Source organism: Silene latifolia, chromosome 8, assembly GCF_048544455.1.
Source record: "Silene latifolia isolate original U9 population chromosome 8, ASM4854445v1, whole genome shotgun sequence".
Lineage (NCBI taxonomy): Eukaryota > Viridiplantae > Streptophyta > Magnoliopsida > Caryophyllales > Caryophyllaceae > Silene > Silene latifolia.
In genome coordinates, this window is record NC_133533.1 from 51652376 (window position 1) to 51677843 (window position 25468).

At 38.8% G+C, this 25468-nt stretch overlaps 1 protein-coding gene across 1 annotated transcript; it reads right to left on the minus strand.

The window, feature by feature from the left end:
- Positions 1-15994: 15994 nt before the first annotated feature.
- LOC141595161 (protein FAR1-RELATED SEQUENCE 5-like) lies at positions 15995-16525 on the minus strand. Its single transcript, XM_074415132.1, has one exon. It carries the CDS (start codon positions 16523-16525, stop codon positions 15995-15997), a length of 531 nt encoding a protein of 176 aa, XP_074271233.1.
- Positions 16526-25468: the final 8943 nt, after the last annotated feature.

Consider the following 25468-nt stretch of genomic DNA (forward strand, 5'->3'; position numbering starts at 1 on the left):
TTCTCCTGGAATCTGCCATTAGCTGCAGCATCCAGGATAGCTCTCTGATCATCATAAAGCCCATTGTAGAATTGATTACATAGGCTCCATTGCTCGAACCCATGGTGCGGAATAGATCGCACCAGTCTCTTGAAACGGACCCATGCCTCATGAAAATCTTCGTCAGGACCCTGTTTAAAGCTCGTGATTTGAGCTCTAATTGCATTGGTCTTCGATGCAGAGAAATACTTCTTATAAAACGCTAGGGCCAGAGAATTCCAGTCAGTTATCCCATTAGCAGCTCGATCCAGGTCTCGGTACCACTCCCTAGCAGCATCACGAAGTGAGAATATGAACATTATCTCCTTGATTTGGTCCTGAGTCACTCCTGCTGGTGGGGGTATGGAACAGCAATAGTCAATGAATATCTCCATATGTTTAGCTGCATCTTCATTTGCAGCTCCCCCAAATTGGTTTCTCTCAACCAAGTTAATGTAGGACGGTTTCGCTTCGAATTTTCTGTCCGTCCCTGGTAATGCGAATTCCTTATATAGATTCTCAGCTGTTGGCATGGAGTGACTGGCTATACTTGCTTCTTCAGCCATATCAGTAGATGTGACGGTTTTAGCTGAAGAAGTAGAAATAGGAGATAAAGGTGGATCTTCCTCAAATAGCTCGTTCTCGTAGTAACTGGACAGAGTACTCAGCTCTTCCTCTGTCGGCAATACTCTAGATGATCGTCTCAGCTCGTGCAAAGTCCTTTCAATCGCAGGATCTAACGGTCTCAATTCACCAGCCTGTGACATGCGCATAAGAGGAAACTACAAGTAGAATATGAGAAGAGTTTAAGGAACAGATGTCCCTTAAACTAAAGAATAGACTAAAATAAAAACAACTAAAATTAAACAATTGCCTCCCCGTCAACGGCGCCAAAATTTGATACCGTCGTAGAGTACCAAAGATAAATTTATAATTTCCAAACTACTACTATAGATAGCGGCAGTAAGGGTCGAACCACAGAGAGGCGATGCAATTATTAGTTGTCTAATTTTAGTCCAAGGTAACAACTTTGAGGGGGGTTTGATTTGAATTGTTCTATAACTAATGATAATAAAATAAAAATTAAACTAAGGCAAATAATTGAGCAAATAAAGAAAATGGATATAATCAAATATTAAAAGGATGTTAAGATGGTCGGTTCACTGTACTTCGGCGGCAGTATCCTAAGTAAGTCCGAGATAAACATGTAAGACGGGAAAATAACAAGTCCTCTCGGTCCATTCTTAATAGGTAGCATCTTTCGATCTAGCTACGGGTCCCAAATATCACTAATGCTGACTCTCGTCCTGAAAAGTGACTTAAAAGTCTAAATTAACTTATCTCTCGATCTTATTAATTTAGTCGTTTTAATTAGGTAGTTTATTTCCCTCCCCTATCTTTCGATCTTGTCGAGTTGGTCGATTCCTAAGCATTCAACTAGTCGCGTGCACTCGATTCATCAAATATAGCAATTAAATTAATTAAGATGAAGCAAACCTCACGTGGCCGGTCGATCGACCAGGTAGGGCAGTCGATTGACCATGGCGCGACTCAGGTCTACCAATTTCTACGCCGCCTACACTACAGATTTTCTACATCTTAGCACGAAGGGTTTAGCTACTCATGATCGTGATAAAAACAGCAATAAGATTATCGAATAAAGCTATATAATGCATAATTGAATTAACCAAACAAGTGGATAACATGAAACGATAATTTCGGCTTTGGGAAATCTAAACTAGCAATTCTAACCTAAGAATGAAATAAAGAGTAAACTGAAATTATGGAATTAAAATTACCAGTTGAAAGCAGGAAGAAGGATCCAAAGCACGAACGAAAATAAATTGTATTGAATGATTATGAATTCTAAACTAAACTCGATAATGAACCCTAGATCTTTCCCTAAAATTCAATGATAATGACTTCCTCCTATTCTCCAAACATCAGGTTACGTTATATAGGAATATAACGTGATTCTTATTTCCTAAAACCTAATTACATTGGGCTTTCTCGTTTTTTAATTCCCGTCAGATTAACGGGTTGGTCGATCGACCAATGGGACCTTTCGATCGACTGAAACGCGCTGTACAGTAGCTTCTGAAAGTCGTGCTCTGGTTGATCGACCATGGTAGGCAGTCGATCGACTGCTTCAACAGGTACTTGGCTCCAAAAGCTTTGTCAATTCGTCTTTCGGGCCTCGATACGCGCACCAAGTTCATTTCCCGAATCTTTACTTCATGTCAAATGCAATGTTAGGTACTCGGGGACGGATTCGGCTCGATTTCCGCTGGATTCTTCACATTTCTGCAATATTACTCAAAAACACAAAAGTAGACGGAAATAGGGAAAATAGTAGCTTAAACTACACAAATGAGCTCTGAAATGCGTGTAAAATAGGGTGTAAAACGTCATATTTAGGACACGCATCAATGGTACTTGCAGGTATAGAACGAGCTACAAACCACCAACCGGAGCAGCCCTATTTTCACCGCCTCTGGCGCCTTGGACAAGTGCAGCCTTACCTTTCACACCCTATTCTTGAATAAGTGTAGAATATGCACGATTGAGTGAAGGTAATGGCTCCTATAACAATAAATTCGATACCACCGTGGAATACAATGAATCAATTCCCAATATAAAATCATGAAGTTTACCTTCGTCACGCTTTTTGTCGAGTTGCTTATTTAAACCGCACTTACATCCGCCACAGGTACAACACGGTTGTCAGTCAAGCTTGTCAAAATCATCCCAAAACTTCTTGAGACGACCGTAATATTCAGTAACCGTCACCTTGTCGCCTTGCTTGCAAGTCGTGATCGACCCCTTTATCCTGTGTAACTTTGGACCATTACCAACGCTAAATCGTTGCTCGATGTCATCCCATACTTCCTTCGCATCATTGACATAAGAGATAGTCTAACCGAGGTCTGGATCGATACAATTAAAAATCCAATTAACAACCATGGCATTAACCATGTACCAATCATCTAATTCTTCTGAATTATCGGCTGGCTTGACAATTAACCCGTCGATAAACCCCATCTTCTTTTTCGCGCGCAAGGCACCACGCATATTGAGCGCCCATTCATCGTAATTTTCTCCTTTTAACGAGACAATAATTAATACATATGATCAAGTATTATGTCGCTATTTCCTTATTTCTCCGTCCTATATTTATACATCTGATCAAGTAGCGGATATTTTAACCAAGACATTGGGTGTGCGTCAATTTGAACATTTATTATCCAAGTTGGGCGTTGTCGATCCCCACGCTCCAAATTTTTACATAGTCCCTACTACAAAAACATCGATTCGGCCCTATAAGCCCACAATATATACGTCACATAAAACTTGTCTTAAATTTCTTTGGCATCATTAAATTTAAGTAGAAACTATTTCTTTGTATTTCATATTCACACGACAACGAAAAATAACGCTCAAAATCCATTATAATTTAAATGTAATATACTTTTCAATCATATCTGAAGTTAAAGATCATTTAGGATAATATAAATGTTACTTTTTTTTTGAAATTTTTTAAAATGCATCGAGAATGTTATCAAGAAGTAAGAGTGAACAAACAAGCATAGTTTACATTTCATTTAGGATATTATAAATGTTTAGTTGAATGGCATACAAGTCACTTTTTGGATGGGAGAGGAAGCCGTTTTGCATCTTAGCAGGACAAAATATCTCGGGTTCAGTTTGGTCTAGACCAAAAGTTTTGTATCCAATTTACGATCCACTAAATTTTATTAACTGTTTTCAATCCGATCCGGACTTTATTCTGTTCGACCGATGTTGGACCTATGCCCATGACCCACCCCTAAATTTACGAGAATGCTTTATTGAGTATGCGCTTAAGAGAAAGACATGTGGATTCATCAATCATCGCTTCTTCTTCTTCTTCTTCTTCTTCTTCTTCATCAATCATCTTTATTCTGATTTAATGTTTTCCATTAAAAATAACAATATTAAGAATATTTTAAACTGTCGAGAAACTCATAAATATTCTTTTGCTTCACCATCATCAATAATCTTTATTCTAATTTAATGTTTTCGGTAAAAATAACTAATACCAAGAATATTTCCAACGGTCGACAAACTCATAAATCTTCATCTTCTTCACCGTCATCTATGATCTTTATTCTAATTTAATGTTTCCGGTAAAAATAACAAAAACAAGAATATTTTCAACTGTCGACAAACTCATATATCTTCTTTTTCACCATCATCAATCATCTTTATTCTGATTTATATTTTCGGTAAAAATAAAAATACCAAGAATATTTTCAACCGTCGACAAACTCATAAATCTTTTTCCTTTTCACCATCATCGTCATTTTATCAAGAATAGATGCTAATAAAATAAAAGCAAAAGCATTGTTCATTATCATCATCATCATTATCATCTTATCAATACCATTAGATGTTGAACTAATAAAGTATCATTCATACTGTTTAACCCAAAAACACTCATTGTATGTTCCGTCGTTCTTATTCTAATTTAATGTTTTCGGTAAAAATAACAATATCAAGAAATATTTCCAACCGTCAACAAACTCATAATCTTCTTCTTCTTATTCACCATTTATTCACCATCATCAATATATATATATATATATATATATATATATATATATATATATATATATATATATATATATATATATATATATATATATATATATATATATATATATATATATATATATATATAGATTCGGGATCATATGAGAACCACTAGGATGATGAGAACCATGAGAACCACTAATAATACTACTAATATTAACATTACTAATTAATAATACTAATAATCTTACAATTTTACGCGCTGAACTCCCCAAACCCTTCAACTTCAATCATTTCCCAATTTTCCCTTTCTCACTCATCTTCTTCTCTCTTTACGATCCTCATCATCCCCGTTTCCGATCGTCGCCATTTCCGATCGTCTTCTCCGACCGTCGTCGCTGCTCATCTCTATCCTACCTTCATCGTATCCGATCATCTGCTTCTCATATTACGTTTCAATCCATTCATCAGCAGCATTTTCGCGAGATTTATCAATATCATTCCTACAAATTCAGGTACTATGCTTCCGATAATGGCGATTGTACTGTAATTTTATGATGCATGTATTTTTTTCCTTCGACATTCATCAATTCCCCCGACATTCATCAATTCATATTCAACTATTAACCCTAATTTGCAGTTATTTCCCTAATTAAGGTCTTTCTATTGTTATTCTATAATGAATTCTTAGATTCGCTATAAAAATTCAGAGTTTTAATGTATTGAACACATTTGCATAGAAAATCAGAGTTTATACGTTTCTTATAGTTTAGCGATTTCTGCATTTTTGTTTTGATTGCATGTTCAAGTAATTTTAAATAATTGAATTTGCGGATTTGTGACTTTTTATTCTGATTGCATGTTCAAGTACTTTTAAATAATTGAATTTGCGTATTTTGTGAGGGTCTTTTGGTTTTTAATGATCTATATTGTTTGGATCTGAAAGAATAGTCGAGCTGGTAGTTGCTTGTTGTTTTCAGTATTTTTTAGCCAAGTAAGCTTAGGTTTTAGGATACCCGTCCTCTGTCCGTGCATGAAATAAGGTCCAGGGTGCATAAAATAGGGCTCAATGTGCATCAAATAAGGCCCTGTCTGCATCAAACACAGCGTCACTTTAAAATTAGTAGTAGGTTCATTGTCGATAAGGTGCCAGTGCTTAATTAGTAGAGGGCCCTTGACTTGGAAAATCTGCATATTTTCCAAAATCTAAATGCTCTCGGTTGTGCATTGGCCGAAATTTCTATTTTCACCTGTGTTAACATCACCAATACATTCACGAGATATGAGGCGAAAGACATTGCAAGGAAGAAAAACACACCAGTCAAAATTACACAAATAAAAGGAGGTAGATCAGTGAAAGATTATTTCCCACCAAACCCAACAAATTCAACTCTAAATGATGCTGTTGACCAAAGTATGTTGTAAGAAAATCTGCATAGCTTTGTCTGTTTTTATGTTTCATCCCTTCCTTACCCCAAAAATAATGATAGACTACATTTTAATGCTCTCTCTAAACTTGGATGCAATACATGTATTGCTTGCTTAATGTGATATTTCCTGATTTTATCTTAGTGTTTTCTGCATGCTTTATGTGATTTTCAAATGACGGACTGCTTGTACTCTTTTCCTTACTAGTTCCTATTTCTAGTTTTTTCATTCGAGAGTTCAATTTGTCATGCTTGTAGGTCATTCTCTTACTGGTCAACTACTTATACATAGCCAAGTATGGCCAATTGGTGCAAGGGGTGGGTAGTCAATATTTATGAAGAAGATAAAGCACTTTTTGTCAAGAATTACGTAAGAGAAAAAAAAGAGGCTATGGGTTTGTCATTTGCTCCCTTAGACAAAGTTCAGCTTACCGACAACTGTTATCAAGCCCAACTTGATGATGTTTTCAATAATGAAGATCTAGTGACTAACATATTTAACCAACTAGATTTTTACGAAGATAAGGCAAATATGGCGTTGGTCTGTAGGAATTGGTCTCAGCTTTTCCTCATACACCCAACTGCACCTCGCATTGAACATGCATATGGCATTTCTCTACGGACCAATGATATCAATGGTGTAATAATTGTTCGTAGGGGTCCTAAAATAATTTATAAAAGATGCAAATGCTATATGACTGAAGATTTGGCAGCTAAATTGCTCCTGCATCATCAATAAGAGAAAAATATTTTCCAAAGAGAACATCTTAACGCTCTTGATGATGCTGAACGTGCACATGTGAATGAGTTGCTTCATGCTTTAGCCACGCCATCTCCTGCACGTGACACAGCAGTTGCCATTTCAACAGACATAGCAACTCGGGCCAGTTTGCCTTTTTTCTGTTTTTTCCTCTATATGTAACTCAACTGCTCAAGTTTGACAGTTTTTGGCATTTTGATGTCTGTGTATTTAGGCCTTTAACGGTTCAGGTCTTAAAGTTGCCCTATTTTCAGTCTTTTGTGGTACTCTTGTATAATTCCATGTATTAAGCCACCTTTGTATAATTATGTAGTCGGGTTTTTCGATTTTCAATGTTGTAAAGCTTTGTCATGTATGGATGATATGTTTTATTAATGAAGTTTCTTTTCCTTATTTTGTTAATCATCGAGCTTTCATTGTTTCATAATTACATGAAGTTTCTGGATCTATGGAACAGCCTTGTAGATGCATTAAAACACAATCTCAGTGCATTAAAATACCCCTGTATATGCCTGAAATAAGCTGCCTTCTTAACCTACTTACTTTGACAGATAATCCTCCTACCCCAAGTACTACAGCTGCAAAGTCAGAACAAATTCCTCCTCCACGTCGACAGAGTCCACGTATCCAACCAAAAGTTACTGAGCAAGTAACACCAGATATGCTTTCTGGTAACAACAATGGTGAGGGTTTAGCTTTTCTTGTCCCTTTTAAAGAATTCCAGTATATGTCGTTTGTTCGAATATTAATGGTGATGGTTTAAGGTGCAATACCCTTTTGAATGCATCAAGTAGCCTTGTAGATGCATCAAAAAGCAATCCATATGCATTAAACAACCATGCCTTGCGGTTGTCTTCTGGTTCGAATGACAATAGCAAGGGAAAGGATTTAGGGTTGGATTTAGGGTTTAGGGGACGAGTGAAGGTCTGCCTAATCCAACCCTAAACCCTTTCCCGTCCCGTTTTAGGACACCCGGGCCCCTTTTTAAAATCCCGTCCCCAAAAAAGGGTTCACTCGTCCCCTTCTAGGTTGTCTTTAGGTTTTCGTGTTCGAATGACAATAGCAAGGGAAAGGGTTTAGGGTTGGATTAGGCGGACCCGCGGTAGCCTAATCCAACCCTAAACCCTTTCCCGTCCCGTTTTAGGACACCCGGGCCCCTTTTTAAAATCCCGTCCCCAAAAAAGGGTTCACTCGTCCCCTTCTAGGTTGTCTTTAGGTTTTCGTGTTCGAATGACAATAGCAGGGGAAAGGGTTAGCGGGTCCGCCTAATCCAACCCTAAACCCTTTCCCGTCCCGTTTTAGGACACCCGACCCCTTTTTAAAATCCCGTCCCCAAAAAAGGGTTCACTCGTCCCCTTCTAGGGTGTCTTTAGGTTTTTGTGTTCGAATGACAATAGCAAGGGAAAGGGTTTAGGGTTGGATTAGGCGGACCCGCGGTCCGCCTAATCCAACCCTAAACCTTTTCCCGTCCCGTTTTAGGACACCCGGGCCCCTTTTTAAAATCCCGTCCCCAAAATAGGGTTCACTCGTCCCCTTCTAGGGTGTCTTTAGGTTTTTGTGTTCGAATGACAATAGCAAGGGAAAGGGTTTAGGGTTGGATTAGGCGGACCCAACCCTAAACCCTTTCCCGTCCCGTTTTAGGACACCCGGGCCCCTTTTTAAAATCCCGTCCCCAAAAAAGGGTTCACTCGTCCCCTTCTAGGGTGTCTTTAGGTTTTCGTGTTCGAATGACAATAGCAAGGGAAAGGGTTTAGGGTTGGATTAGGCGGACCCGCGGTAGCGGTCCGCCTAATTCAACCCTAAACCCTTTCCCGTCCCGTTTTAGGACACCCGACCCCTTTTTAAAATCCCGTCCCCAAAAAAGGGTTCACTCGTCCCCTTCTAGGGTGTCTTTAGGTTTTCGTGTTCGAATGACAATAGCATGGGAAAGGGTTTAGGGTTGGATTAGGCGGACCCGCGGTAGCGGTCCGCCTAATCCAACCCTAAACCCTTTCCCGTCCCGTTTTAGGACACCTGGGCCCCTTTTTGAAATCCCGTCCCCAAAAAAGGGTTCACTCGTCCCCTTCTAGGTTGTCTTTAGGTTTTCATGTTCGAATGACAATAGCAAGGGAAAGGGTTTAGGGTTGGATTAGGCGGACCCGCGGTAATCCAACCCTAAACCCTTTCCCGTCCCGTTTTAGGACACCCGGGCCCCTTTTTAAAATCCCGTCCCCAAAAAAGGGTTCACTCGTCCATGAATGCATCAAATAACTGTTTCTGTGCATTAAACAACTTTGTGCATGCATGCAATAAGCTGTCTTCCTGAAGCTAATCGGTGTTTGGTTTGGTGTACACTAGTCTTATGAATTAATGGACTAACCTTGTATATGCATCAAATAACTGTTTATGTGCATTAAAGAACTTTCTACATGCATGAAATAAGCTGTCTTCCTGAAGCTAATCACTGTTTGGTTTGGCGTACAATAGTCTTATGAATTCATGGACCAACCTTGTATATGCAATAAATAACTGTTTATGTGCATTAAACAACTTCGTACCTGCATGAAATAAGCTGTCTTCCTGAAGCTAATCACTGTTTGGTTTGGCGTACAATGGTCTTATGAATTCACGGACCAACCTTGTATATGCATCAAATAACTATCTATGTGCATAAAACAATTTAGTATATACATGAAATAAGCTACCTTACTAATGCTGACTACTTTGACAGATAATTCTCTCAAACCAAACCCTACAGCAGCATAGGCAGAACAAATTTCACCGCGGCAACAGAGTCCGCGTGTTAAAGCCAAAGTTCACGACGAAGTCGCACCAGAGTTGCCTCCTAACAAGAACAAGAGGAAAGCAGCATTAACAAGCAAAGAGCCAACGCAAAGTATAAAAAGAAGAAAACGTTCTGACAAGTATAAGCCTCTCCTCACTCGGATGAGTCCTTCCTTGATCACTAATTTCATCAAGTTGGGGCCATCCGAACAGCAAATTGAAGCCATACACAGTATGGTGTTCGGAGGGTTGTTACAACTTAAGTCAGAAGAAATCAATGGCCATTTGGCCTGATGGATTGTCGAGACATTTAATCCGTTCAATTGTTCATTGATGAACCGCGATCTTGTTATCTCTGATGAGGATGTCCACGTTGCAACTGGACTTCCTATGGGACCGATTGACATTGTTGCAGCTGGAATGTTCTGTAAGGAAAAGGAGTACACAGAGGCTGTCAAGAGGTATAAGGCTCAGTTTACCACCTCAGATATTACGAAAAAGGTTCTCTTAGATAAGATGATGGAGCAACGGGATGGTGGAGACGATTTCAAGAGGAATTTCCTCATCTATATCGTCAATGTTCTCTTGATGGGGGTAGTAGATGATCATCCTAGCCCTCGGATATTAAGCTCCCTTTCAAATCTCGCCTATGTTCGTAACATGAATTGGTGCAAATTTGCACGGTCCCATATGATCAACAACGTCATGTCGTGGAAGGCGGCTATAACTAATTCCCCTAAAACTTATTTTAAGGGACCAATTCTGATTTTCCAGATTATCTACTTGGATGGATGTGTTTTCATGACGAGAATGGTGCGTCGATCATTTCCCTTATTAGCAAATTGGACGGATGAGAAAATTAGAGAAAAGGTTAAGTTGGAGAAGCAGAAGGGGGGTGGCTTTGGCAAGGGCTCTGTTGAACCCATATTTGCTTATGTTGCACCTCAACATGAACGTGAACCTGTACCTGTACGTTTACCTGAACCTGAACCTGAACCTCAAATTGAACCTCAACCTCAACCTGAACCTCAACCTGAACCTGAACTTGAAGCTGAACCGGTTGATGAGAGGAAAGAATCCATCAAGGTTTTGGCAAGCACAGCCATTCGACTTGCAGACATTTATGGTGACTTTACCAAAGCAGTTAGAAATGCTAAGTGTAAGGCTCCCGCTTTCCCGGCTGTCACGCAAATGTCAAAGTTGGCAGATTGTTTATTTGAAGGATTTTCCCTTTCACAGCAGAGTACAGAAGAAGGTGAAAGGGAAGGTGCTGATTGTGAAAGGGAGGGTGCTACCATGGAGAAGATGGAGGAGGATGAAGTGGAAAAGGACAATGAGAAAGATAAGAATGAATTGAAGGAGAGAAAGGAGGAGGTGGCAGTAAAGAAGGAGTTGAAGAAGGATGAGGGTAAAGTGGAGGAGGAGGAGTTGAAGAAGGAGGAGGTTGACATGAGTTGTGCAGATGATGCGTTTCTAGACAATCCCACTGTCATGGCTGAATTAGAAGGGATCCTTAATAATGCATACACTCATGTTGGCAAGGTGTTTGATTCACATCATGAAAATTTGTGGAACGAAAAAAAGGAAAAGGAAAAGAGGGATAAGGCGCTTCTGGAAGGACCGTCTTTCAGCCTTTTTAGTGGTGCTGATGCACCATATAACTCTCAAGAGTTCCTTGAGTCCAAGTTGCAGGCTGCTTCAAGTGTTCCTCATTCAAGCACAACAACTACGACGTTTGTTCCAGTAGTTCGTCCTTTATCGCAAATATCGCCAATTCTGATCTCATCCCAACCATCCCAACCATCGCCTGTAGTTATCTCCTCTCAAGTATCGTTGGATGAATCGCCAATTGAGCCTTCTTCTCCAACCGCCCCCTCGTTATGCCATTGAGAGGCTGGTGGCTGGTAGAAGGGTGCTCCCTAAGAGGTGTGTTGAGGTAGAGAATGTTTACCGGTCACCTTACTTTATCAGAAACGTGGACATGGTTCGTGACTTGAGTCGATCGGAAAAACTGGTAGGAGACTATGCATTTTCATAGGACTTAGATGAAGAGTATGTATCACTCTCCTATATTTTAATTTTATTCGGCATATATGTATTACATTTTCTTTGTATAACACTAAGTTTCATGTTATCATAACTGTATAGGGAGGTTTTATTTAGCTGTGCGGGCAAGACTCTCACACGAAGTCATATGAAGAGTTTGCTTCTTGATCGTCGAGTTCATACAGATGTCATTTCTGTGTGGTGTGATTATTTGAATGAGGCCAACAAATTCAGAAATCGTAAATGCCCTTGCCGTCTATTTATCACGAGACAATCGCGTAAGTGTTCCATGGTTGTTCTCAACCTTGGGCTGCATTAGACTTTTGAATGCATGAAATAATCTTGTAGATGCACGAAATACCAATCTAGGTGCATTAAACAACACTGAACATGCATCAAATAAGTGCCCAATTATTACAAGTTTTTATTCTCTAATACGTGTCACCTAATTTAATGAATGTTGACTCATTGGATGTCAAATTTGCGGGGCGTGGAGTTGGTAAGTCCTTCAAGATTTTCACATTTCCATGGCTGTTCTCAAGTAAGTGTCTTTCTTTTCATTATTGTCTTTGTTTTCAATGTCGTACAGGTTTTCATTCCTATTGTTACACCCTTGCCATTTGTCTTCTGTTACCATGTTAGTAAGAAGCTGTTAGAAGTGATGCACTTGATGCCTCCGTCAAATGACTATTCCCGCCATGTTAGACCTGTGGTATATCTTCAGATCTTTTTGCAATAAAGTGCCTGATTTTCGTCTAATTTTTGTGAGAGATTATTTACTTGTCATTGTTTTACCTTTATCAGAAGAACTTGTTGGGTACGCTTTCAAGTAAAATTCCAAACTTGGTGTCTTCATGGCTTTTGATTCCTAAGTTGTATATTCCGCACGTTGCCGTTGATGTCTAGCACGATACTGGAATCTACCTCATGCGTCATATGGAGATGTACAACGGGGCTAAGGGACGCTTAGGTTCAAAGGTGGGTCGTAAAGGGAGTAAGTCTGTATTATTTAATTCAACTTTTCCTTGTATGTGCATTAAATATGAAGTCACTAATGTTGATTTCTTTTGTTGTTATTGTTCAGAGAGTTGATGTTACACGTTATGTTGTGAGGGTTTGCAATGAAATTCTAACTTGGCGATACAACTCTTATAAACTTCAAGTGACGGCTGCAGCAAAGGCTTACAAGAATGGCGTTCAGATTCGGTAATGCGAAATATTAAGTAGCTTTGTTTTCCGTTTTTCCGTTTTTCCATGTTAATAAAGGAGCTTTTATTTTCCCCTTTTCTCAGTAATCAAGCGCCACATGATGATTTATCATATACAGATGCACACTTGATCAATTATATTCGGAATAATAAGAAGAACAAGGAGTAAGTTCTAACTGACCATACAGCTTTCTAAAAACTTCAGTTTTTGTCCACTCTCTGTTGTTCAGTGTTTTCTAATCTAATTGCAACATGTGCATCATTAGTGAGGTCGTTGTAGAAACTGATTGGTTGCAAGTTACCCAAGACGCGCTGCCGACCTTGCTGCCAGGAAATTAGGTAATGGATATGGTTATTGATGCTGTTGGTATTCGTACTACAATCGAGAACCCAAGTGTTGTGTATTTTCCGACAATCATAAAGGTATTCATATTCCTTATTGTGTTAAATGCTTGTTTTTGGTTTTTGAAATGACAAAGAATTTTGACAAATGTTCTCAAATTTCAGGGAGTTGTCGGTAAAATGGGGTTTCGAAGTCAATACGTCCTACTTGACTACTTGTCCCTCAATCTAAACACAACCCAAATGGTAAATAAATATTCTCTTACTTTTTTTTCCATGCAATTTTTTTCCAATGTATTTTTTTTTCATTTGAAGTCGATAAATCCTACTTGACTAGTTTGTAATATTTCAGGCTTTCTTTCCTTATTGTGTGGAGAGTTCACATTGGTTTGCATGCATTGTTGACTTTGGGAAAAGGATGAACTTCATACTCGACTCCAACCTCCCAGCCGCCGTGAAGTCACGCAAAAATTTTTAGTTGAACAAGTATGATTTAGTTTTTGCACAAAAACATGTTACCCCTCACTTATTATATCTGGAAGGCTGCTCAACAGTTTTTGACTGCCCAAAATGCATTGTCGAATGAAACTACTGTTGGTGATCTTTATGTGCATGAAATACCCTTCTACGTGCATGACATACCCTTGTATGTGCATTAAATAGCCTTATACCACAATCACAATTACTCACTGTCTTGTTTCTGTATAGCTCCTGCCTGCTTTGGAGATCATCGCAAGAGACTCTCCAAGATACACAAGGTTGTTGGAGATCAAGACTTTTCAGTGGGAGGTTGTGCAAGTGCCTCGACAAAAGAATGGGTATTCTTGTGGAGTTTATTTGTTAAAGTGGCTAGAAAATTTGTGTGATCAAGCATCATGGAGTGATGAGCGTTCTTACGAGGTATAAATTTTTCAACAAACTTTTGTAAACATTATTCAGTATATTTTATTTCAAGCATTTCAATATTTGTTGTCAAATAAAATTTTTACGTAGGATTTGGATGAATATGGTACGAGTATGATTGCACGTCTCATCAAATGGAAGCGAAACAAGAGAAAGGTAAATATAAAGAACCTTGAATGCCTAATTTAAATTTTGCCTAGTTTTAATCTTCTTTTCATTAGATTCTGTCTCGGAGTGACTTTTTGGTAATATTCCCCGTTTTTTTAGGATTATCCCTAGGTGATATTTTCTAAACACTTGAGTCGAGGATGTGCAAAGGAGTGGCAGATGACCTAATCCAAAATTCGAAACACTGCCATTTTTTGATCTGATTCCTTGAGTCGAGGGATGTACAAAGGGAGTAGACCCTGGAATATTAGATTCTTGTGGAGTTTATTCTGGAATATGTAGTACACTAAGTCTTGAGAGTAAATATTAGATTTTGGAATATGTAAGGCGTGTAAGACATGAAGTCATGTTTCTGGACTAATTCTAAAAACATGTTACGGGGCAACCAAAACGAGAAACAATTTTCAAAATTGGATAACGAACATGTCACGAGGCAACGAAAACGAGAGACAATTTTCAAATTTGGATAACGAACATGTCACGAGGCAATGAAAACGAGAGACAATTTTCGAAATTGGAAAACGAACATGTCACGAGGCAACGAAAACGAGAGACAATTTTCAAAATTGGACAACGAAAAGGCTGTAATGAAATCTGAAAACATCGTAAATGCATTAAAAACTGTTCCACATGCATGAAATAACAGTGTGCATGCATGAAATATGTAACTCATGTGTCCAAGGTCAAATCTTAAAGTAATCTCAAGTGAACTTTTAAAATGTTGCATTTTAATTTAGATTTTGGAATTTTATTATTAACTTTGACGGTTGGGGATGTGGTAGCAAAGAAGGATGTAGTGGTAGATCAAATTAATCGCCGTAAGGTTCCTTGATACTCGCATAATGTATGCATGAAAAACTGTTCCACATGCATGAAATACATGTGTATGTGCATGAAATACCGTTGTATGTGCGCGAAATAATGGTGACAGGAACACTCAGCCTTTACATTCGATAAGTGTTACATTCATTCGTTTTAAGAAAAAAAGTCCAACATCTATGAAATAAAATAAAAAGTCCCGAATTATTCAATAAGGCAAATGTCCAATATCTATCAAATAAAATAAAATTCCCGAATTTTTCAATAAGGTAAAATAAAAAATTACTCTATTCATTGTCGGGTGTCCTTCGGTCATAATTCCTACTGTCGTGAATCGCCATCTCCCCACAGGTCCTGCATTTTTCTTAGCGCTTTCTTGGTCACTTCCCCAGCTCGTTCTCTTTGTGAGATCAGCCTTTTTCCCGAGCCTTTGTTTTTGCACTGCCTTGGAGGCAAAACCTTAATCTCACTAGGAATGTTTGTTCCTAAAAGCATCCCAATTTCAGCATTCTTGTCCTTTACCTTTGCAATACCAGTATTTCCACTTTCATCAGGGGTAATTTTTACCCTTTCCTTGAACTCACGCAAAATCCCAAGCAACTCATCACAATGCCCAGGACTCTGTTCAACAAGTGCCACACAAGTAAACAACTCTGACCATAACTCGCCAACTTTGTTTTTCTGTACATCCATTGATGTACAATCAGCAAGCAACTGGCTATTAGGGCCGACGATTGGCTGGCGGGTTGCTAGTTTGCTCCACCGACTAAGCGGTAGTCACTTGGAACTTTCTCGAATTCCCGATCTTTAAAGACACACAGAGCATGTCGACAGAGCATTCCATGTCTTTCAAACTTCTTGCATGTGCATACCACTGAAACATCATCCTTCTTAAAACCAACATTATACGTTTTATTTCGAACTTGATCTATGATATCTGTGTATAGAATTGGATAGGTTTTATCTTTTTATTTATCCCCAACACCACATGAATAGCAAGCTGCTTCGACTTCCTTTTGAAACTCGCCGAAAATTGTTGGAGTGTAGATTTCTGATGCATGCTTTTCTAGGACTAATGGAGTCGACAACTGGGGGAAGGAGTTTTTTGATTGTGCAACAAGTTTCGAATGAGTCCATCTTTGAGCATCCATTGCACTCTCAAATCTCATCCAAAACTCAACTAGGGTTAAATTAGGATTAGTGAAGTTGCTGAAAAAGTGGTTTTCTGACTCTGACCTGGAGGCCGTTTTCATCAAGCCTCCTAAAAATAGATCACGAAAGTAAGCTGGAACCCACATATTTCTAATATTGTACTTCTCCTTAAGCCACTCGTTATCCGACAACCCATGAGATTCAGCTACTGTTGTCCACCTTTTCTCAAATTCAGGCGGCTCCACATCTTCGCTCCAAACACATCGGTTTATCTTCTTCAGGAACTCAGTATCTTTACATATTACAGGCCCTACTTTCTCAGGCAACTTTTTTAGTATGTGCCACATGCAATATCTGTGTTGCACCTTGTCTTTCCAGGCTAATTTCATTCCTTCTTCTATCCCCGCATCTTCATCAGTTATCATACAAACTGGATGACGACCCCCCATAGCCTCTACGAATTTCGTAAATAGCCAAGCAAAAGACTCCTTACTCTCATTTATAATAAGTCCAGCCCCAAAGGTCACGCATCTCTTATGATTATCCACGCCTGTAAAAGGACCAAATATCATCCTATACTTGTTTTTTCTAAAGGTCGTATCAAAAGAGGTCATGTCCCCGAATAGCAAATAGTTTTTAATACTAATAGGGTCAGCCCAAAACACATGTGACAATCGACCTATCTCGTCTACCTCAAAATCAAAATAAAAAGATGGACACATGTGTTTTATCTTCATAAAATGCTCAATAAGCATTTAAGCATCCCCCTCTGATAAATAATTTTTGATATCTCTAGAAAAGTTCTTAAAGTCTTCCAATGACGCACCCACATTTCTATAACCTCTAACATACTCCTTGAACAACCTATACGACTTAACTGGACCTATGTTATTTTTGGAGTTGTCAATTATCATTTTTTTGTGAACTACATTCAACTCTCTCGTTTGTGTCAAATGTACCATTGTTGATGGTGTTTGTGGCATATGATTATGACCTTCATGAAAATCATATATTTGGTATTTACCCATATCAGGACCTTCCTCCAAAATTCGCTTAAATTTAATACAAGAAGGACATTCTATCCTAGTCCTTTGCCTCCTGTGATTTTTCCCTTTCGCTTCACATACTCCAGCCTTATTACACACAACTTTTTTATGCGTAACGACACCATTTTTAGACTTTTATGAGCTTAATCTAGTCACAAACCCACATTCTTTTGCATATGCTTCATAAAACTCAACACCTAGTTCAAGCTTATCGAATAGCATACCAATAACAGGCTTAAGATGGTTGAGACACTCAAAAACCCGATTCGTGTTGTTTGAAGAACCTTCTGTTGCCTCCTTGTCCTCTGCCTCCTCTACTATGATATCTGCATATGTGGTGCAATTAAAGTAAGAAAGGCGAGGGATACAAAAGCATATGAAATGTACCTTTAAAAAGCTGAAAACATCAAGCAACTACCAGGATGAATAGAATTGTACCTTCAACAAATTCGAAAGTCACAACTTCAGGAACATCATGTTCAACTGCTATTGCAGATATTTCTAATATAGGCTGACATGCATTAGCTTCAACATTCGCTTCTTCGTTTGTAATGACATTTGAAGAAGTTTGTGATAGTATTGAGGAGTTGTCTTTGTCATTATTGCTTCAACAAGAAATGTCAAAAATTAAATAAGCAACAATACAACAGTATAATTCATGAAATTGAGTCCCTGATTTTAACAAATGTAGGCAATTTCACAATTTCTCCAACCCTAATTTCTCAATTAAGCCAATTTGATTCACAAAATCACATTTTGATGCACCTAAACAGGAATTTGATGCATATAAACAGGAATTTGGATGCACATAAACAAGATTTTGATGCACATAAACGGTCTCCAACCCTAATTTCTCAGTTTCCCCAATTTAATTCATGAAACCCTAATTTCTCAATTAGGCCAATTTGATTCACAAAATCACATTTTGATGCACCTAAACAGGAATTTGATGCACATAAACAGGAATTTGGATGCACAAAAACAAGATTTTGATGCACATAAACGGTCTCCAACCCTAATTTCTCGCCTCAATTTAATTCATGAAACCCTAATTTCTCAATTAGGCCAATTTGATTCACAAAATCACATTTTGATGCACCTAAACAGGAATTTGATGCACATAAACAGGAATTTGGATGCACATAAACAAGATTTTGATGCACAGAAACGGTCTCCAACCCTAATTTCCCAGTTTCCCCAATTTAATTCATGAAACCCTAAATTCAGAAGAATGATTTATCAATCCAGAAACTTAAGAGACGAATCAAACCCTAATTTCATGGTTTCAACAAATTTCTCAAATCCCCTAACCCTAATTTCTCAGTTTCCCCAATTTAATTGACGAAATCCTAAATTCAGAAGCATAATTGTTCAATTCAGAATTCTAATCGGTTAATCAATCCCTAATTTCACGAACAATCTAATTTAATCGACTGAATCAACTAATTTCACAACAAATAATCATAAAAATCGAAATTTTACCTCGAATTTAAAGGCGTCATTGATTGAAGCAGCGTCGAAATGTTGATTGTCGAAGAATTTATCGTTCGATTGTAGAGAAAGTTAAGGTTTGATTAACGAAGAGGCGATGGCGGAAGGTTTTAATAGTCGACATATGAGTTGAAGAGAGAGAGAAAAAATGATGAGAGAGAAAGCAAAATTTAAAAATGACCGAGATTAGGTGGGTTTGGGAGGGACGCGCGAAAAAATTTGGTTTGTTTGAGATAATACACAGCGTGTGTATTATTGGATTGTAGTATTATTAGTGGTTCTCATGGTTCTCATTATATGGGTGGTTCTCACCGGATCTCGACCCTATATATATATATATATATATATATATATATATATATATATATATATATATATATATATATATATATATATATATATATAGAGAGAGAGAGAGAGAGAGAGAGGGGGGGGGGGAGGGGAGGGAGGATCTCGTGTGTTTGGTTGTTACGGTGAGTTTGTGCTCACAAATCAAGACCATTAGATTAAGGGAAAGAAACGGCTGAGATTGAATAAAAAAATGAAACAAAAGCTTGGCACCCTTTAAAAATCGTGTTCATCCTCTATTATAAATATAAGAGAAGAACCGTTGGACACTTGGCAATACCTGAATACCCTGTATTTAAGCTGGTAGAATTATTAAAATGTATTTTAAATGATATTTAGTAATTTAATTAATTGAATAATTACGTTGTAAGAGGGGAAACAAAATAAATAAATAATGTTTGAGACGGGATTTGTTTGGCCGTGTAGGCTACACGTGTAGGACGCGTATGTTGGGAGGATTGTCGGAATTGAAATGGTATACTACTTCTAATAATAAGTAATAAAAAGAAAAGGAAAAACAAATAACAAGAGAATGGGAATTGGGAAACTTCCCCCCTCTTTCCTTCATACATCTATATAAATAGCTTATCAACCTACCCATAATCATATACAGCATAAAAACACAAAAAATTGGCCTAAAGCAAGGGAGAAAGATCTAAGGGTGAAAAATAAGGGAATTCATAAAAGTATTATCGCCTCAAGGTACGACCGTCGTAATTTATGTTTATATCGACCTATTCAATTAATTAATCGTATATACACCGTATAGACCACCATGAATAATGTCAGTGACCTTAGTACCTATCTTTGACCATCGTGATTCAAGTAGGACCAACCGTGATCACCGTTGACCACCGTGGGTGGCGGAATTGAAGTCTAAAGGGGCGGTTGTCGGGGGTTGTAAGACTATGTTTAATCTCTGTTTTGTAGTCGGTTTGACGTGGGACTTGGTTGGTTGGTTATATCAGCTATGGGTGGTCTTAGTGGTGGTGTCGGAGTGGTTACAGGTGGTGGTTGGTACGGTGGATGTCGGGTATGGGTGTTTGTATATGGTGTTTGTGTTACAAAACTGGTTATGTGTTGTTTTGGGTTGACCGTGGACATACCTAGGTTGTCATGGCAGGTGGTGGGACTACCGCGGGTTAAGGGAGACCACGGTGGTGGACACGGGCTGTCATAGTGGCGGTAAGGGTGGTGAGTATGTGTGTTTATGATTGGTTTGTGTCGGGTTTGAGGGTAGTGTTTAGGGCGTTTTAGTTGAAGGTTATAAGGGACGGTTGGCTTGTGGTTGTTGGTTGTCGGGATACATCATGGCGCAGGCTAGAGGTGGCAGGCTTGGGTGGTTTCGATGGTGGCTAGGGGTGTCGGATATAGGCGGGTGAATGAGGGTTGTCAAGCACTATTTTTCCGTGTAATATGGGGTATGTGTTGTGGGTTGTTCTCATGGGTTGCATGGCTTTTGGGTGTTGGGTTTAATTAATATTTAAGACGGGTTTTACGTTATAATTTATACGAGAACATAATTAATATAAATAATTTATAATTGATTGAATTTTTTAAATAAAGTAAATAATTAGTAATTGTAAATATTATTATAATTGCTAGATCACGGACTTGTGGAACGGGTTTATTGAAGAATACTTTTGGTAGATTGCATTAATTGGATTGCTTGCCAGGTAGGGATAATTCCTACTCAACTCTCGTATATGATCAGTGTATGTTATTGTACGATATAGTGGATGATATATTGAGGTGAATTGTTTACATATTGATATTGTTGTATTTGTTGTAAGGGAGAAATTATATTATACTGTGTTGTTATTATTATTATTGTTGTGGACGCGTAATTATGATGAGATGAGTTTGATTATTATTGTTGTTTATGAATGTGGAATTGTGATGGGAGGTTGCGATCAGATGTACGTTGTTAAGGGAGTTTTACTCTGGGATGAACGGTAATATGTACGTTGTTGAGGGAGAGATACTATTACAAAATGACGGTATGTTGTTAAGGGAGGGGTACCATGGATGTGAGCACATTGTTAAGGGAGTAGTGCTATGTGTGTGGCAGTTAACTATCTATTGTATATTCTTGTTGTTAGTATTTATTCCTACTCAACCTCGTGGTTGACAGTGTATTCGTGAACACCTGTGATGAACCATAACTGGGGAGCATACTTGACAGGTACTTAAGATTAGCTGACTTGAGAGCTTATGAGGATGCGTGAGGACTCGGCCAGTCTACCTAGAAGTCTAGATCATTTAGGTTATTAATAACTTTATTTATTTTCGCTGCGAGTAGCAATTAGTTTTATATTGAGTTTAGTTTGGTTAATTTGTAATAAATATGTAATCGCTATATTTTATCTAAAGGACTTTGATTTGTTGTACTTTGTTGTACGTTTTTATTCACTACCTCGGGAAACCGAGATGGTAACGCTCTCATTTATTTGTGATGCCTATGTAACACCCCCATCTACCAAGGATCCTTAACAAGACCTTCCCTAGCAGATAAGGGCGTTACCATCTCGGTTGCCCGAGGACAGTAATAATCAAATGGCGATAAAAGAACGTTTAAGTTATATTAAAAGTGATTTACGAACCAACAGGCGATATAAAGATACAACTCAAGACCACTACAACTATGTGAAGCTATCTCTGCCATGACTCGTGATAGACTCGTCCCTCCAAGCACCCAGTTGAGATCCGAAGATCAACCTGCTAAGACTGAGTGCTCACCATAGTGGATGACGGTAGACACAACAAATACAGACAACACAACAAAACCACACAAGGTTAGTGACCGAGATAACAGATATACAAATGCAGACACAACACAAGTACAACCGCACACACACTACACCTCCTCCAACCAACCACACACCTCTGACTGCCCGAAGGTCCAGTCCTGCCAGATTACCATTCCAAATCAGTAATCCACACCGCCAGTGGAGGACCGCAGCCGTTCCCACTTAAGCCCCGCTCATCTAATCCGAGCGATAAATCATGTTCCTTAATGTGCACATCCCCTCCCGTGGCGGGTTCCACAGAGGGCGAATCAAGGGCGTGAAGCCAATCCCCCAAGTGACTCCACTCAGCCAAGGGCGCACCGCGAGAACCACAGACAAACAACCACAACCAGCTGATCACACAACCATTATCAAATCAACACAAGACTAACCAATTACCACAACCAATTGTGGACGCGGGCCACGGGGGACGCTTGGGACAAGCGTTTGCATTTGTGGAGTCGCCACCAATTTATTGTGGAAAATTGGAAACCGTTCGAATACTCGTGTCATGTCAAGACACAAAGTAATGACATGAACACAAAGAATTCGTTACCCTTAGCATCCTATGTCTAGAATGACTCTCGTGGATGCCAATGAACACGGATGTTCACAGAGATCTGGAGTAAGGGGTGAGGGTACGTATTAGGAAGCTCTTTTGATCGAACACCTAATCTCGCCCGCCTCGATAGCGGCCTCTACTAATGATTAGGGAAAATCGTCGATATTCGATATATTGTCAATTTGTATGCATGCAATGCAACATCCAACTTTTTAATCCTAACATGTGAGAATTAGACTAAGTCGGTTAACAATTAATTTAGCACACAATTAAGTCGATGTAGGGATTTAGATTTATTACATGTGAAGGCATACCAACAATATGATACAAGAAATACAATAATGAAAATTACAATAATTACAATGGGATTAAACGATTTATGTCGAAAATACTTTTAAAACGGATAATTGGAAAAGAATAAATAAATAAATTAACGAACAGGAATTAGGGTGATAATACGAATAATAGTTAGTTAATACGTAATTAGTAAACTAGGTCAAGGCAAAACAGGAGTTCAGAGACATAAATCAACCAGGAACAGGCACAGCAGAGCTGGGTCCTTTGGAAGAGGCGCAGCAGTCGCTCGTCTGTTCCTTGGCTCAGTTCTGGTTGTGAAGCCGGGATTGTAAATCGTTAATGTTTATTGGTGAATTTAATGATCGATTATGAATAATTGACTCGGATGGAAGTGGTTAACAGATTATTTACATGTGATTAAGGGTCATAAAAGCAATAAACACGAATGAAACTAATTAGAACAAATTAATTACATGATTAAATGGGTTGATTAATGAATTGAATGAACTAATTAGGCTAAACAAGACGAATTAATGATGAATATGATAATAAACAGGTGGAAATGAATCAAAGATTGAATTCCAGAGATCCAATATGGATGAATAGAATCTCTAAAATCCAGATTGTCTTTAATGATGAAAACCCGCAAATATTAATTATAAGAGATTTAAGTCAGGATTTAATGGCGAATTAAATACTAATGATGATGAATAATATGTTAAAATATTATGTTAAAATTGTTACGTTAAAGAATCAAAGAACAAACGAAATAAAAGAGACGAATTGACAAAAGGCGAAGGAAGAAGAAAGGAAGCAGGAGCTGCGGCAGCCTCACGAAGAGGCGCAGCAGGTGCTGCGTCCCTTCAAAGAGGCGCATCAGTTGCTGCGTCCTTTCTCGACGGTTGTCTTCTGATAATCCGTAAAAAGGAATTTAAAGCATGGTTTTATAAATCGGTTTTAAAACTACTTTCGACATAAACCTTACAGTATGATTACAATAAATAAAGTACAATAAACAAAAGAAGGATTTACACCCTCAGACTTACATGTTTGACGAAACGAGATGAACTAAGTTAACGTTTGGTGATGCTCGACTCGAATGTAGACGAAAGTGCCCTCTTAAGAGGAAAACGAATAAAGTTGATTAAATTGATTAGTTGTGGAGTTGGTCAAATTGGTCGGTCATGCAAAACGAGGCTGGTACTCAGAAAGATCCGAGTTTACTTGGTCGAATGTTCAAGCACGTAGATGCCAAAAAGTAAGAACGTGGTCTAGAATGCAAAGGGAGAAGAGAAGGGCGGACACTCGCGTGAGAAATATGTGAGACCGAAGGTCTCTATTTATATTAATCACACGGAGGAAGTAGGGTTTTTCGGAGAAACTTTGGAAGTGAATCTCGAAAAGATATGAAAAGATACAAAAAATACGCAGGAAAGGACTTGGGAAGAGGCGCAGCAGGCACTGCGTCTCTTGGAAGAGGCGCAGCACCTGCTGCGTCCTTTCCCAAGTGGTTTCCTCCTGCGGAAGAAAGATTTCCGTGTTTAGTTTATGGAATAACGGATTAATCTTGTTTTCCTTAATATTTGTGTGAATATTACGGGAAATTCTTTACCAAAGATTAAAAGATTGTAAAATATGGAATAGAAATATCCGGAACATTCCAGAACATTCTGACTCGGCATTTTAACGGTTATTAGAAAATGAAGACGGTTTTAGGCCCGGACTCCAAATGTACTCTAATTACTGCCAAAACGACCGTATCGGCGCGTAGATTACAATTAAGAGGTAGACACAAGTGTTTGAGCGATCACTTGACGATAAACTTACGAACTGTCACACATCGTTCTGCGTACCAAACATGCGGCCCAATCATCACCGGGTGGTTTGCGGGAGGTGCAGAAATGAGGTATCTACAAAACCCCCACTTTGACTGAGGCTTGGACAAGGCGAAAGTCAAAGTATAGTCATCAGGTCAATTGAAGATTACAACCTGACGACTATGGCGACGCGAGGCGGTTCAAGGGGTCTGAACCAAGGACCTGTCGTCGGGAACATTTTAGAGTCTGTCGACTATCGGGGAGGGTCGTTTAAAGTCCATTAGACTACGTAAGGAGGCTCGCCAGCCATAAGAAGAGACCATACCTGAAATTCTTCGAAACTCCAAGGGAAACAAAATGCGATATTGTGAGAAGACAGCAGGACGTAGTCAGGAACTGCTGGGAGAAATCTGCTTGGGTCGGCTTCAAACAAACTTCAGAAGAGCTTGGGGTCGATGATGATCTCCATGTCTCGAGAAGGATGTTTGTCTGTCGTGAACTCTCGCTGGGGGAACATAAAAAAGGCGTGTCGAAACACCTGTCAGAGAATACTCGCTCATTGTGACAAGCAAGGTCTTGGAAGAAATAAATAATGTATGGCAACAGTTTGCAGTTGGCTTGGAAATGCAGGTCCGGGCGAAGAAGAAATGTCAAACGGACCAAAATATGTGATATGGCATCGAGGAAGAGGCGCACCAAAGATGGGCCCACAAATAACGAACTCTTAACGAATTTTTGAAAATTCGTATGAAGGGAAGCTGAGGAAGAGGCGTAGCAGGAGCTGCGTCTCTTAGAAGAGGCGCATCACTTGCTGCGTCTATTCCTGGACGTGTCAATTCCGCGTAAAAACCCGATGAAACAGGGGGTTCATTTCATTTATTCGAAATACAAATTATCAAATTCTCTCTCAAATCCAAACCATTTTCATCAAAATTTGATC